The sequence below is a fragment of the Micromys minutus genome, assembly GCF_963924665.1.
Source record: "Micromys minutus genome assembly, chromosome: 27".
Taxonomy (NCBI): Eukaryota; Metazoa; Chordata; class Mammalia; order Rodentia; family Muridae; genus Micromys; species Micromys minutus.
In genome coordinates this window covers 17,268,714-17,284,942 of record NC_137962.1, presented here as the reverse complement: position 1 = coordinate 17,284,942, position 16,229 = coordinate 17,268,714, and the positions used below count along the sequence as shown (strand labels likewise).

Below are 16,229 nucleotides of genomic sequence, written 5' to 3'. Positions count from 1 at the left end.
TTCCAGTCATTACTCCCTCCTGCTCTTATCCAACCACAAGTGGTCTCAGAAGATACGAGAATGTAGAGAAAAAGGAAGATTAACTAAATAATAAACTCCATGGCACTGTTTCCACGATGAGGAAAGACTTGGTGGTGACTCAGCTGCTCAGAGTTTATGCATGTTCCTGTAAGTGACCTCACCCATCCTCTGTTAAAAATAATAAAAAGCTCATAAACACGTTGAGTGGTTAAACCGGGATAGATTGTCACTCAGATCTGTCATTGATACCCTATGTTTGATTGCAGGGACTCGATATCTGATTATTTTTGCTTTGCATGAATCAATGCCCAGGGCAGCATGTGAATGTATCACAGAGGAAACTTTTCTTCCTTGTTCTCTTTCTCGTCTCACTGTGCTGGGGTGTGTGGTATTGGTGGCAAACATGGTCTGCTTCCATTATAAATTATAGGGTAACAAGGAAGGGATTCTGTAATGGTGCTGGGATAGCGGTCCTGGATTGTAACAAATTTTTAACATAAACACTGTGTCTTGTATGAATTTCGGAGTGATGGCACCAAGACTTTGAAGCAGTTCCCAAGTTTGGTATTCAGTCCTGTAAAGGCTGATTCCCCACTGCTCCTTGAGAATCCTGACTTCAGCCTACAGTGTCTTCCCAACTTCAATCAATCGCCTTACATACCCAGAACATTGACACTGGAGTTGGATGTGCATGTGGAACCAACCAGAAATGATAGAAAGAACGAGACTGTTATTTCAGCCATGTGGCTTCCTCAGGAGAATCAGCTCATATGTTCCCTGAGCCTTTGGCTTCCTTACCTTTGCAGCCTTCCTGCTTAAGTGGATGTGATCAGTGTCACTGAGTCTGTGGTCCATTGCGGGACTCACTTGTCCTCTGAGCATGCCTGTCCTTTTGCTGTGATGTCAGGATGATTTCCAGATCAGGACTCTTTCTATGCCCACCCTTTCTTCTCTAACCTGTATCAGTGCCTTGCAGACACTTAAGTGGGGCTACTCACTGAGCTCTAAGTTCCATGAGGTTAGGGAACTCAGACTCTGGCTTGCTGTGAGGGCAATTCCAGTGCTGGGTTACCGATGTCATCAATATTTGGCTAATTAGTGAGGTTTTATTGGTAGAATGCAATACCACATGGTGGTGACATAAAGGCCAGAGAAACTCCTGTCCTTTGTTGGACTAGGACCTCATAGGTGTAGGGACTGGCAACAGACAGCAGGGAGAATGAGCATGTGAGTGCTTCATGGAGGCTTCTGGACACAGGGGACACTGGGGTCACTCATCCTCTTTTTGAGACTGCTTTGTACCGTGAAAAGAATCCCTGGCTCTAGCTAATAAATACTAATACCAATGCCCCATATATGACCCAAACACATTTGACCCTGCTTAGTAACTTCCATCCCAGTTGTCAGTTCTTGGCTCAGAACTCTCACTTTGTGGATGCAAGACCCTGTTGGGGACTTGTTTACCACAGCAAGTCTCCAACTATATTCCAGTTGTTTGTCTGCTCATAGGAAAGAGGGTGATGGGCTCCCAACCACTGCAACACATACCCACTGTTTAGAGAAAGGGAAAAGTCACATGCTGGTGGCAGAAGCAGCAGGTGCTTCTGAACATGCCTTTGATAGTTATGATTTCAAGTCAGCTTGCTCTACAGAGCAAGTACTAGAACAGCCAAAGCTACACAGATAAACTTTGTCTCAAAAAAAAAAAGAAGAAGAAGAAGAAGAAAGAAAGGAAGGAAGAAAAGAAAGAAGGAAGGAAGGAAGGAAAGAAAGATGAAACCAAACAAAACAAGAACCAGGAAAAGGAGAGCAAGTTGCCTCCTTCCCTTGCTTTCTGAATGGCAAGGGCAAGACAACCATGGCCCTGCCCTTCTGCCTTCTTTGTCCTCCAGCACCATTGTCCCTCTACCACTGCATGTTTTCTCCAACTGCTTAAGAAATCTGGCTGACTCTTTAACAATAAACATGTGTCTGGGGGAAGTAAGAACTGAAACCCTCCCTTTCCAGGAATTCAACTGGGAGGGGCTGAGGGAAAGTGGAGGACTTACTTAAGTCCACATCTGCTAGAACTTTCCACTGTGCCTGCAACCTGGTCACAGAGAGGAAGTAAGGACTGATGTCAGGAGGGAGCTGCTAGGTGACAAGCAGAGGGAAGAGCCCTCAGGATAGGGCTGTGGGTGGCAGTTTGGGATGAGGAAGGAAAAGCTGGGTGGGTGGTGGATAGAAGTAGTCAGTCATCTATTCCGTGGAGAAGCTGTGTGGAGGGCTGGAGGGAGGGAAGGTTGGATGCCTGAGCCCTGTGAGAGTCCAGGGATGTGACTGGGGGTCTATTAACTGATTCCATCTTCCAAAGTTTTATCTGTGCACCCCTTTTCTAAGGATGAAGAGTTCTCACGCTACAAAATCCTGTGTGCTCATCCTTCTTGTGGCCCTACTGTGTGCAGAAAAAGGTGAGAGGGGAAATGAGAAGGGGGCAGAAGGGTACAGCGTAGATGAAATAGGGCCTCAGGGTTGTGGGTCCACCTGCATTTACATTGTATGCCTGGTGCCTGAGGAGTGCTGGGGACAGGAGACTGGGGATTGACTTGTGGTGGGTGAAGCCTCCTGTGCTGGGGTGCTTCCTGCATCTGCAAACCTGCCAGTGACTTCCATGCAGCCATCACCAGATGCCAGAAGGACTCTTGGACGTCACTACCTCTGCCACGAACCCTGGCTACCAGAGCACCTGATTTAGACCCTATCCTGCTGCCCTGGTCTCCAAGTCAGGCCACTGGCCCGTGTGCACACAAACTGGCAGAGGCTTCTTTTCCTGGCTAAGCTGTAAAGTCAAGGGGTTTGGAATCCTTAACTCTTAGCATCTGACTTTTTATGCTCTGGTCTATGCCACATGAGGCCCAAATGCTAGAACTTCCTACTCTAAGAGGTTCTGAGCTCTAAAATACTCATATACTTACTGTTACCTCTGTATTGCTGGAGGCCTTGTGGTGAGCCTCAGCTTTGAGCTAGACTCTGGAAAGTTCATGTCATGCTCCAAGACCCAGGGGACAGCTCTGCAGGTGTGTGTAGTGTGGGACAGGTCAGAACAGCATTCCCCATGTGTTGGTCCCAGTACCTACTTACACACCCATTCACCACTTAAGCAGTCATTTGGTTTCTCTGACTTACCACTACAGTGACTGTCTCTCTACTACTCCTTGGTGTCCAGGTCTCTACTGTGGGGCTGACTAGCTGAGACAGCAGTACTAGCCATATTTGAACAACTGTAGCTCTTGGTTCACTTTTGCCTTTGGTGGAGGTGACTGAACAGGGGAGTTCATGCTATGTCCTAGTGGCCAGCATCTGTGTGATCATAAAGTCAGTTGTAGAGGAGAGGTCTGGGCTACAAAGGACATGCCCTATCCTTCACATATTGGCTTCTTTCTCAGCTCAGGGACTGGAGTGCTACAATTGCCTATGGGTCCCACATGATACTTCCTGCTCTTCAAGTACTTGTCCCTACTCTAATGGTTACTGTGTTTCTCAGGAGGCAGGTAAGTAACCTGTGGCCTGTATAAATATGGGTTGGGGTAGCTTGGAAGAAAAAGTCTGGGCACTTCTTATGGACCATTGTTCCCCTTTCTCATAGTACATGCCTCCTGGCGTTAGAGTGGGACTCCTGCAAAGTGGGAGCTATTGGGGTTCAAGGCTGTGCTGGGATGTGGATCATAGATCAGGGCTGCCCATTTGCACACATGGTGTTCATCATCTTCCCTCTGTTGCCAGGACAGTCATGTGGTGCTCCTGCCCTTAGCTTACCTCTAGGGTCTCACTCACTGACAGACCTGAAGAGCTGCAAGCATTTAGTGAGCCTTTCCATAGAATGAAGGAATCTAGTACTTAGGCTAAAGGATTGACTTAAGAATGCCGATAGAAAGGAAACCTTAGGACAGATCAGATCCTCCAAAGTGACAGATTTGGGGCATGTGCTCTATATAAACAAGGCAGGAACAGCCCCACCCTTTCATCCGGATGCCTGTTCCTGACCAAGGCCTGCCTGTCTCCTGGAGCAGGTCTCCTAGATATAACTGCCTGGGGAACTGCAAGAGTCTGAGAGGCTGGCTGCACTTTCTGCTGTGCCAGAGTTGTGACCTTTCTGAAACTGGACTTACAGATGGTTGTAAACAATCATGTGAGGTCTGGGGACCCAACCCTGAGATTTCGTAAGAGCAAAAAGTGATTGTAACTGCTGAGACATATCTCTAGTCCCAACCACCTCGTTGGTTTTTTTGTTTGTTTGTTTTGTTTTTTTTGTTGTTGTTGTTTTTTGTTTTTTGTTTTTTGGGTTTTTTTTTTTTTTTTTTTTTTTTGGTTGTTTGTTTTTAAACAAGATCTTTCACTGGGACCTTGGATTTGCCAAGTATACTGGAGGTAGAGAAGAAGCTCCCAGGACCTCCCAATTTTCCCCTCCCCCAGCCAGTGATCACAACAGCACCTCCATGTTTGGCTGGCTTTATGATGGTTGCTGGGAATTGAACTTGGGCCCTTAAGCTGCCATGTCTCAAGCACTTCACTGTCTGAGCTTCTTCCCCAGCACATTGCATGGAAAGGCACATGTGTGTATACATGTGTGGATGTCCATGCACTGTGAAGGTACAAGTGTATGGGACCCAGAAGTTGATGGGAATCTTCTGTGACAATTATTTTATTTACTGAGGCAGGGTCTCACCCTGAAGCCCTGTAGGTTCAGTATGTCTAGCCCATGAGCTTAACCAGGAGATCACCATTTTTTGTGTCCTGAGGACAGAGATAGAGAAGTAGGTCACCTTGCCTGCCCATCTTTTGATGGGCTCTAGTGATCTGAAATGGGGTCCCATGTTTGTGCAAATAAGTACTTTATTCACCACGCCTCCATACCAGCTCACAGCTTTAATTTTTGTGTTTCATTTGTTGTTTGAGACAGGGTCTCACTGTAACCCCAGAATAACCTCGAAGCCCCCATGTAGCTTAGTTTTGAATTTACCTCATAAAAGTTTTCCTGCCTCAGTCTTCCAAGTTTTTGGGTTACAAATCTGAGATACCATGGCTGGGTTCAACATGCCTTAGAGACAAGTCTGGGCCATTCATGCCTAGTGGCATGTGGCCCAGACTTTGGGAAGCTTTATTGTTCCTGCATAAGTTGTGGATCACTTTTTGATGTCTTGCAGACTATCAAGGAGGTAAAATAAAAAACAAGATGTGCCTTCCCATCTGCACTGAAAGTACTCAAAGTACAAATGTTCTGGATACTACAGTCACAGTGAAGACATCCTGTTGCAAGGAAAACCTCTGCAATGCCGCAGTTCCCACTAGAGACAGCACCTGGACCATGGCAGGGCTGCTTCTGGTCAGCCTGGGCTCAGTCCTCCTGCAGATCTTGCTATGATGTCCCTCCCAACAACCCAGCCCTTGTTCTTTTATTATCATGTGTAGTTACCCTTTCCTGGATCCCTGGAGTGATGAATTATGAGTTATAAAAACTCTGAGATAAGGTTAGGATGTGGAACACCTTGTTTCAACTTTATAGCCCTTGATGGGTAGGTGACCCACTCCCCTCTCTAGAGATTTCAGATCTGTACTTCCTGCAATGTCATATTTTGCGTGGCTTGCTGTTCCTGTCCCTAGAGGCACATGGACAGCACAAAGAGAGACAGAATTCCAAGGCATTGTGTGTCACCACCACCCTTCATACATAAATTCCCACCTGCTTCTCGGTGTCCCCCCCCCATTGAGTCCAATAAACCCTTTGTTCTCCCAACAAGATCTCCATTTGTCTTTTGTTACTGTGTTCTCTGAGTCCTGCCTGCCATTTCACATGTTTGCCCTTTCAGCCAGATACTTTAGTTAGCCTATGTTAGCCAGCTCAGAGTGAGAGAACCAACTGGTTTGGGTGGGCTTCCCTCGGGTCTGATACTGGTGCAAAAGAGAGGGAGATAAAGAGCACTCTGCTTTATCTGCAGAGACGAGGTCTCTCTCTGAAACCAAAGCTTGCAATTTTACTGTTTCAGAGGCTTGTTCCTGCCGTGTAAGTATGGGTTGCCTTGAGCTTTCTTTATGTAACTATCTCCCCAGGCTCTTTCATTCCCTCACCCCACCCCCAATGATGGGGATAGAATCCATGGCCTCATGCATGTGAAGAAGCACCATCAAGCCACACACTTGCACAGGGCACTGCCAAAGATCACTTGCTGGTAGTGGAATAGCCCAGGAGATGAACCCTCAATGGTGGTTAGGGGATGCCCTATCAGATTCTTTTAGTCCAAAGGTGAAAGCCATATCCTGCAGGGGCTCACAGCTTGGATCAGAGCAAACAAACCTCACACTGCCTCTCTTGGAGTCCTAGTCTATATTGAATGCTTCTACTGGGAAGACCTGACTTAAAACATCAACAACCAGGGATCCATCGTTGCTCTGTGTTTTTGGCCTTGTTATCTTGCTGCCCAAGAGATGACCAGAACCTGTGTAGTTAACATCACAGGAGTCCTCATGGATACCGACAGCGCCCTGGAATCTTGGGTGCTATGAACATTACTCCCTGTTCTTGGAGGTCCTAAATGTTTCAGATCTTGTCAAGATGAAAGTCCTTTAAGATAAAACTATCACACTCAACCAGGGAAGCCCTCATCCCTGCAGCCTTCTCCCGTGTGACAAGCATAGGTCCGGGAATGTGGCCAAGGTGTTGGTTGGGACATGAAATTTGAGTTGTGAGTAGGGATTCTGGAATTTTCTTTTATATTCATTCCTGATTCACTTGCAGTCTCTTCTGGCCTCTGCTTCCAAGTGTTGGGATTACAGGCATGTACTACCAACCTGGCCTTTCCCTGTGTGTTTTAAAAGGGCGGTCTCACTGACTGAGGCACTCAGGCACTGCAGAAGAGCTAGCCCCAATGGCATGAACACAAGAGAGCTGGTCCTGACTCTTGTCAGCTGCCATAGGCAGGAGAGTTTTCCCTGAACCCCTCCTGACCATAGCAGGAAAGCTGGTAAGATACCCAATTCAGTTACCACACAGGGCCAGATTTAGAGGCTTGGGTTGGCCCACCCCAACATCTACCTCATGTATGAACTCCTAGAGCACACGGAGGTGCTGGTCCTGCAGATACAAAGTTACGTGATCTCCATGACACAGGGCAACAGCATCAGAGAGGAGTTCTGGCACAAATCTAGTATCAACCATGTAGCAGAAGCCAGGGGTCTCCAACCAGATCAATGAATCACTGTAATGGTTATATCTGAGTAAAGTTGTTTGAACAAAGCATATACTGTTTGGCACACTGTGCCACACACCACAGCTACCATGTGGAGATGTGTTTCCTTATTTTTTATTTTATTTTTATGTCTTAAGGGGGAGGTTGCAAGGGTGGAGGATGAATACGGAGGAAGGGGGTGATGAGTGGCATTGGAGCACATGATGTGAAATTCACAAAGAAACAGTAAAAGGATTTTGCTTTTAAAGTTGGACTGCACACTTGAGAAGCAGACGAGTGGGGGTAGATCCAATTAAAATAATGGAATGCATCAGAGCTTCTTAAGAAGAGCTGCCTATGTGTCTGTGAAGCCCTGCTTTGGTACACACACACACACACACAAACAAACAGTGGGGAAGATTTAATAGATGCATATATTGTAATCTCATTTTGAGTACCAACTTGAGGAAGAATTAACACAGATGTTAGATGTTAGAGGCTAGGGCATAGTAAAGCAGTCCTAGCCAAAGTTGGATCTAGCTGATCACTGTCCCAATTCTTCAAGGCCATTTTTCTTTGGCAGCAGCAGTGCAAGACACACACCCTTTAATCTTCTAGGAACTTCCACTGATATAAAACCAGATCCTTTGTCTTGATGCAGAAAGGAATTTGAGAATGGGCCTTGTCTTCAGGTTTGTATTCATGCACAAAACACCATGACCAAGAAGCAAGTTGGGGAGAAAAGGCTTTATTCAGCTTAAACTTCCACATTGCTGTTTATCACCAAAGGTAGTCAGGGATCAGAACTCACACAGGGCAGGAACTTGAAGACAGGAGCTGATGCAGAAGCCATGGAGGGTGCTGCTTACTGGATTGCTTCCCCTGCCTTGCTCAGCTTGCTTTCTTATAAAACCCAGGACCACCAGCCCTGGGATGGCACCACCCACAATGGGCCTTCCCACCCTTGATCACTAATTGAAAAAATGCCTTACAACTAGATCTCATGAAGGCATTTCCTCAAGGGAGGCTCCTTTCTCTGTGCTAACTCTAGCTTGTGTCAAGTTGACACACAAACACATCACTATGAAGGCTTAACTCTTACTTTCTCATTCACCCCCAAGATTTAAATAACTTTAAAAGTCCCATAGTCTTTACACATTAAATTTTTAATTCTTTTAAAATGTCCAATATCTTTTAAAATTTAGTCTTTTTACAATTCAAATTCTCTACTAAAATCCTTTCATACTTCAAGATGGAAATATATTAGGGCACAGTCACAATCCAAAGCAAAAATCAAACCCGAAAGTCAGGCTAACTTTGATATTATCCCCAGCCTTCCCAGATCTGCCCCACTCCCTGTCAGAAGTGAGCCCAGCTGAATAGGTTGACCCAGAGCAAGATAATAGCCCTGAGCATTGAGAAATCAAAAATCTGAGACTCTCAGAGCCTCAGTCCTACTCCCATTTTGGTCTCTCAGTTACCTGGAAAATTCTACAGGCATCTTTCTTCTGAGATCCTCTTTAGAGTCCTAGAGAACTACCTAATCGCAGAGATCTACCTCCTGAGGTCACAGGCAGAAGGGTAGTTACCATATCCATTACAGTCCTGTACCCTCCTTACAGCTCCCCTCTTCTGCTAAGGGCTTTTGTGGTCCCCACCAAGAAGGAGTGCTTCAACCTTATCTGGGCAGCCCCTAAAATGTAGGGGAAGAACCTTAATATATGATCCATGTAGATTTATATTAAGTCAATACATGATTGGACAGGGAGAGGAGGTGGAAAAAAAGGAAAGGAAATGGAAGAGGGGGGGGTCAGGAGGTAAAGCAGAAGAGGACTCAGAGGAGGACAAGGAGAGGAAGGAACAGGAACAGGAAGACAGTTAACAGCTAGTGATAAGGAATTCCTAGGAGGGGAATATAGAGTGTAGTGGTAAATCTGCCCAAAATAGACACGCAGCTTGTTTTCCTAATTACTGAGTTGTGTTTTCATTGAATTGGTTTGTTTGGGTTGAAGAGGATATTGCAACAGACCCAGGCAGGCACCAAACAGCACTTCCTGGGGAGAAGTGTCTTATCTGGGCAGCCCTGGAATGTAGGGCATAAGTCCTTAAATGCAACCCATGTTGGCAGGAGCCAATCGATTTAGAAGAAGCTAAAGTCACCAATGCTTGCATGCCTAGCCACCATTGTAGTCGCCCACCCATTACTAAGTGTATACAAAAAAAAAAAAACTGTACAAATGGTTGTTGCCTCTCCTCTGGATGTAGGCCACCCAGTACACTGGACTAATAAACCTTTGGTTTTTGCATCAATTCACAGTCTCTCCTCTCATTCATGGGAGCCTCAAATAAATAAGACTCAATTTGGGTCTTACATTTGGTGTATTGTCTAGGAAGAGAAACTACCTGAAGAGAGGTGAGGGCCAGTAAACCAAGGAGATAGGCCTGAAGGTCAGAATGCTGTGGTTGTTTTGTTCTGTCTGGCTGTCAGTCTTTTTCTTGCTATGGGTTTTGGGTAGCTCTCAAGCGTCTGTAAGGCTTGGAGAGCCTTTAGTCTGGTGTGGTCAAATGCAGCTTGCAGACATGCCTTAAGGTCATGACCGAGGGGAGTCTGTGGAACACTTTCACCACCACCCCCCACCACTGTTTTTTTTGGTTAGACTCAGTACCAGCTAGAGTTAGTCAAGTTGCCTGATTACCTTGTTTATCTATAATCCGGGTGGCACACACAGTTTGTTTGCTGTTTGTCTGTTTCTCTGTGTGTGTGTGTTTGGAATTGGAAGGATGGAATTTATGGACAATGGGACAGAAAGAATCAACCCCCTTGAGTCTGACAGTGGGGCATGGGAATGAGACTAAAGGATTGGTCCATACCTTTCAGTAACCATTAAGAAGAGAAAAAGGATCACTCTGTGCTTGTCTGAGTGGCCCACCTTTGAGACTGAGTGGCCCACCTTTGACATCGGGTGGCCCACAACTGAGACATTTGACCTCTCGGTTTTTAATGCTATCAAGAGGAAAGTATTCAGGGTCAGCCCAGCTGGCCACCTCAACCAGGTCCCATACTTTATTGTCTGGGAAGACATAGTAACTAGCCCCCCTCTCTGGGTTAAGTCTTTCCTCCCCACCAAGCCTATGCAAGTCATGGTCATGTGAGATCAAAACTCCCCGCCCTGAGAAGAAGCCACAGAAGGAGATTCTTTAGGATCCTGACATGGCAGACCTTCTCCTGGACACCCCACCTCCATACCCACCTATGGGTGCACCTGAGGCCCCACCAATACCAGCTGAAGTGTCTGGAGCACTGCCAGCTCCAATGCCTTCTGAACTCTATTCTCCTCCCTCCCTCAATTAGGAAGAGACCATGGGACAGCTATGGAGAACAAGAGTAAGAGAGCCAACTCCCCTGTGGCTCTCCCCCTACAAGCGTATGGGCCTACAGATGCTGAAGGAAATCAAGTCATGAAATATTGGCCTTTTTCCACTTCTGATTTGTATAACTGGAAGGCGCAGCACCTGCCCTTTATAGAAAATCCCACGGGACTCATTAAGCTGATAGAATCAACTCTCTTTACCCATCAGCCTACCCGGGATGATTGTCAGCAGCTCCTCCAGGTCCTTTTCTCCACAGAAGAGAAGGAGCACATACTCTTGGAAGCTAAAAAAAAATGTTATGGGGGATAATGGTGCCCCCACCCAGAATCAAGCTGACATTGACAACAGATTTCCCCTCAGGAGACCTGATTGGAAATTCAATTCAGCAGAAGGTAAGGAACAATTGAAAGTCTACCGCCAGGCTCTGTTGGCAGGTCTCAAGGGTGCTGCTAGGCGACCCACTAATTTCACTAAGGTAAGGGAAGTCATACAAGGTTCTGATAAGTCTCTAGTTGTCTTTCTGGAGCAACTCATGGAGTCATTGTGACAGTATACATCCTATGACCTTAGTAGTGAAGAGCATAAGGCTATAGTAGCTGTGGCTTTTATAGATCGAGCTAGTAGAGACATAAGAGGAAACTTCAGAGATTAGAAGGACTTCAAGATAAGTTTTTGAAGGATCTAGTACAGGCTGCTGAGAAAGTCTTCTACAATCAGGAGATTGAAGACAAAAGAGAACAGAGGAAACAGAAAGAAGAAGAGGAGAGAGAGATTAGAAAAGAAAAGTGCCAAGAGAAAAGTTTACAGAGGATCTTAGCAACCATGGTGAGAGAAAGTAGGGATACCAGATCCCAGCCCAAACCAGGAAGGAGGCCACTTGACAAAGATCAATGTGTATACTGCAAAGAAAAGGGCCACTGAGTCCGGAAACATCCCTACAAAAGGAAGGGTGGAAGGGATGCCGTGATCTGGGAGAGATCTTCCCCTACCCCAAAGGTTCTGACCCTGGGTAAGGAGATGACTAGGAAGGACAAGTTTTGGACCCTCTTCCCAAGCCGAGGGTAACCTTAAGAGTGGAGGGGACGGCTACTCAATTCCTGGTGGACACTGGGGCACAACATTCTGCCCTGCTCCAGGCGGATGTACCTGTTTCTAACAAAAGGTCATGGGTACAAGGAGTCACAGGGGTGAAAAAATGTACATGAACTATCTGAAGAGCAGTTGATGGAGATGTGGGCCAGGTATCCCACTCATTCGTGGCTATCCCTGATTGCCCCTACCAGCTACTCCGCCGATACCTCCTCACAAAGATGGGGGCCCAAATCCATTCTCACTGTTAGCTGAGAGGATGAGTACAAGTTGTTTGAGTCTGCCTCTAAAGGACCAGACCCCAAAGACATTGACTAAATTGGCTAAAAACCTTCCCTCAGGCGTGGGCAGAGATGGCAGGGGTCGGGAAGGCCATACACCAGCCCCACATCCATATAGAACTCAAAGCCCAGGCTACTACTCTTAATCTCTACACACCAATATCCTATGCCTGGGGAGGCCCAGGAAAGCATCAAACCCCATATTCATAGATTCCTACATCTGGGTATTCTGAGCAAATGCCAGTCAGCTTGGAACATGCCACTCTTACCGGTTTAAAAAATGAGGCACCCAGGATTATCATCCAGTGCAGGACCTCCAGGAGGTCAAACAGTACGTGGCTGATCTACATACACCCCATGGTCCCTAACACACCCTACTAAGCTCTCTTCTGCTCTTTAGGACCTTGTACACTGTATTGGACTTGAAAGATGCATTTTTCTGCTTGCCGCTAGCCCCCTAAAGCCAAGAGTACTTTGCCTTCGAATGGAAGGACCTTGTTCTAGGGGTGACTGGTCATTTAACCTGGATGTGACTGCCCCAGAGTTTCAAAATTTTACCTACCATTTTTAATGAGGCTGTTCACCAAGACCTGACAATCTACAGGTCCGGCTAACCCACAGATAATGCTCCTACAATATTTAGATGACCTGCTGACAGTGGCTGAAAGTGAGGCACAGTGCCTTGAAGGTACCAAGCACTTACCTGAAGAACTGGGAAAGTTAGGTTACTGAACCTCGGCAAAGAAGGTCCAAATTTGCCAACATCAGGTAAGCTACCTAGGCTACCTCCTAAAAGGAGGTCAGTGATGCCTGTCAGAGGCCAGAAAGGGAACCATCCTCCATATTCCCCCGTCGACAAATCCTAAGCAGGTAAGGGACTGGCCCTGGGCACAGGAACTTGCTTAAGAACAGCAGATATCTGACTACCACAAGACCCCTGATAGGAAAAGAAGATAGAAGCTGGTTAGGTACCCCAAAGCAGCCGTTCTGAGAATGCCAGGGCCTCCAGAAAAGAGTTCTTATTTCTGGTCCCTCATTGTCTCTCACCCATACCTGGAAAGTGTATGTGAGAACAAAGCTAAAGTAGAGAGAAGGAACTTGGACACTTTTTGATTGGACCAGCTTAACTGACCATCTTATTCTCTGTCTATCTCACCCCAATTTCTGCCATCAGTCCTTCCAAAAACCCTCAGACCAGTATCCCAGTGGTAGCCCATTCCTTAGGACATCTTATTGCTTATTGGAGCTATGCTCTCTGTCTCTTGAGCTCTCACTTATGAATTTTCAATAATTGTTGTGTTTATAAAAAGATAAGGAGAAAAGGAATATGTATGGTGGATGTGTAGTCAGGTATTGAGGGAGGGGTGCCTCTGCGGACCCATGATAAGGCATCCCTTCCCCCTGAGGGACCAGAGATACTAAGACAGGTATTGTATAGAACAGTTTATTCAGGGCCCACAGGGGAGGGGAGTTGAGAGAGTAGTAGAGACAGAGAAAGGCACAGAGTAGAGAAGTAGAGGGGTAGAAGCTGGCCATGGGCACATGGAGAGAGGGAGGGAGGGGAATGGGAGAGGGGGAAGGGACAAGAGAACAGAGTGGGAGCAAGAAGGCAAGAGAGCAAGAGAGAGTCAAGGGGGCAAGTAACCCCTTTTATAGTGAGTGAGGCACACCTGGCTGTTGCCAGGTAACTGTGGGTCGGAACCTAGACAAAATGCTAACAATAATCTTGTCCCTAAAACCCTGTGGTCTGTGAATTTCCTTATTTAACTTGAGAGCTCTGAGAACTTAAATGCTATTGTCAGTTTCCTAAGATCCTAGCTAAAAGAAAGTGTCCGCTCAGGACCCCCAAGACCAAGTTCTTAGCACAAAGGAGATTTATTTGCCCCAGAGGAACAGAGGGCAGGAATAAGAGACAAAAAAACAGGAGATGGAGGATGAAGGGGTAGGGAACAAGGAGGGGAAGGGGCAAAGGAGAGAAGTAAGGGATGTTTGTTCTAGGGGATGAAGGACTGTGTCAGGGTAGAGAGGAGACAGTCGTGGCCCATAAGCAAATGAGAAGCCCTATATTAGCCTGAGCTGTTAATTTTAATTGGGCATGCTAATTAGTTGAGTCAGTGAGGTCTTTTGATTGCTGGACCTTGGTGGTCAGCCTCAGGAGGAGAAGCGGTTGAATAAGAGAACAGACTTTGGTGGCTAGCTTTAAGAATGAACTCTAACAGTTTTTAGCAGAGCAGTGGGGATTGGGGAGAAGGCCTGCCAGAGCCATGTTTGCCCTGCTAGCCAGAATTCCTTCACTAACCTCTGAAGCTAAGTTCACTAAGAGCTAAAAAAAAAGAAAAAAGAGACACCCCAAAATTTCCTATATCACCCTATCCTATAAGTTCTAGTTAAGAAGTAGGGTGGCCCTGGAGGACGGTTGTAAGATGAAGTTTCTGACAGCTTTATTCTACCAAAGTTCAGTCTTCTGACCCAACCTTCATCCCAGAGAACAAGGTGTTCTTGGCACCTCTGTAGGACTTCCCCCCTCATGAACCCTGTCCTTTAACCCCAAGTCTCTGAAGATTATTGGTCAGGTCCTAATGGACAAGGGTACCCAGGAAAAGATGAGATGCTGGAAAACAGCTATGGGGATTCCAACCTTAGGCAGGTCTGCCTGCATGTCTTAACAGGAAGGACAGAGGCGCCAGTGGGGTTAGGAGTTTTGGCCAAAACTCAACACCTGACTGTGGGTGAGGGCCTGACCCCTCTGTGTGGACCAAAAGTTATCCCTGAGATACTTTCCAACCTTCCAGCCTTTGGCCAACGTTTTCAGCCTGCTACTGTTGTTAATTAGATTTCTCGGCTCATGCCCAGACAAACCACACCAAACCAACACAGTTCCACAGGGACAGGACAGAGGTCAGGGTCAAGGAAAGAGAAGAGAAAAAGAGGAAGAGGAGAAGGGGTTTCAGTCTTTTATAGGGGTAGTGACCTCACTTGCTCCTAGGTGAAGGTGGGTTTTTGAACTGATATCTTCTGTGAATGCTTTGGCTGTTTCCGTGGCGATGGATGTGCAAGGTTCCTGTCACCTGTGGGTGGCGCCATCGCCGCGGGGAGGAGCTGTCCTAATGCCAACAGCTACCTCCATTCTTAGAGGGGAGTGGTCTGAGAATGTCATGGAGACACCACATACAAACTTCATCCCAGGCCTGGGCGGAGAGCAGAGTTTTAAATGGCTCCAGCTCCCCTCATTTCCTCTCCCTCAGAAGGTTCCCGTAGTTCCCTCCCTCTTCTAAACTTCAGGAAATCGAAACTCTCTTGGCAGGCACCTCCTCCTCTTCCCAAAAGTCAGGAAACCGAAAGCAAGCTCTTCCACCTCCACTAATTTACTTTCTCTTCTCTCTCCCAGGCATCTTGCACTCTGTCTGAAGCCGGTGATGCCCTGCCCATGGTCAGTCCTAAGTAGAACCCAGAATCTGAGCAGGATGGTGGAGTAGGGGGTTCTGCCGAGTTCTGAGTATCTCGGGCTCACCAAACACACAAATCAGACTGAATCTTTCCTGGAGCGCTCAATGCCCAGGCGCCCTTGACAACTCCTATGGGTTGGATGGGAAGGGTCTGGCATTTTCCTCTCGCTCAGGAAAGAGTCTCTCAGGGGAGAGTCAGTGTTGTTATTGAGTGTGATGGCTCATTGTTTCCATTGACTTGAAAGCTGAAATGCGCTCTGACTGCTATGACAGCTGCTGCCACTAGGGGCGCGCGTGCCCCAGCCTGGAGCCGGGATTTGAAAACACTCTCCCAGCGCCACCCTCTGGGGATAGGGTTGGTCGGCTTTCTGCCTGACGTTGTGCCTGCTGATGAATTAAAGGGATAAGGGTGGCCGCAGCTGTTAAGAGAAGAGAGTACGGGTACTAACCATCAGTTTAAAGTCATTAGATGCACATGAGAACACAGCCACATGCCACAACTGAGTGTCAGTCTCACAGTCCCCTGCCCTAGAACAGACTCCCTTCAGCTCTCACCCATAAAGCCTTTCTACCTGCTGGGCAGATGACTGAGACTCTTGGTCTTCCATTGTGGGTTTGCGTTTACCCCCTTGCGGCTGGGGTGTTGGAACACGGCTCGCAGAGGAAAAATACAGGGGCGCTAGGCGTTCCTCACAGCTGCCTGCCGAGGCACCCAGCTCCAACACGTCACTCAGGGGAAGTGAAACGCATTCCAAGATATGGGTCCCAGCCCGTGTTACTCCAGGTGAGAAATGGAAGGGGCTGGGACAGAGGCTGTG

At 47.0% G+C, this 16,229-nt stretch overlaps 1 protein-coding gene across 1 annotated transcript; it reads left to right on the top strand.

The window, feature by feature from the left end:
- The first annotated feature begins 2,100 nt into the window (after window positions 1–2,100).
- On the top strand, window positions 2,101–5,787 carry LY6S (lymphocyte antigen 6 family member S). The gene is made up of 4 exons (XM_080939923.1): window positions 2,101–2,127; window positions 2,401–2,471; window positions 3,447–3,551; window positions 5,205–5,787. Exons 2-4 carry the CDS (start codon window positions 2,402–2,404, stop codon window positions 5,420–5,422), a joined length of 393 nt encoding a protein of 130 aa, XP_080796049.1. The 5' UTR covers window positions 2,101–2,127; window position 2,401; the 3' UTR covers window positions 5,423–5,787.
- The last annotated feature ends 10,442 nt before the right edge of the window (window positions 5,788–16,229 follow it).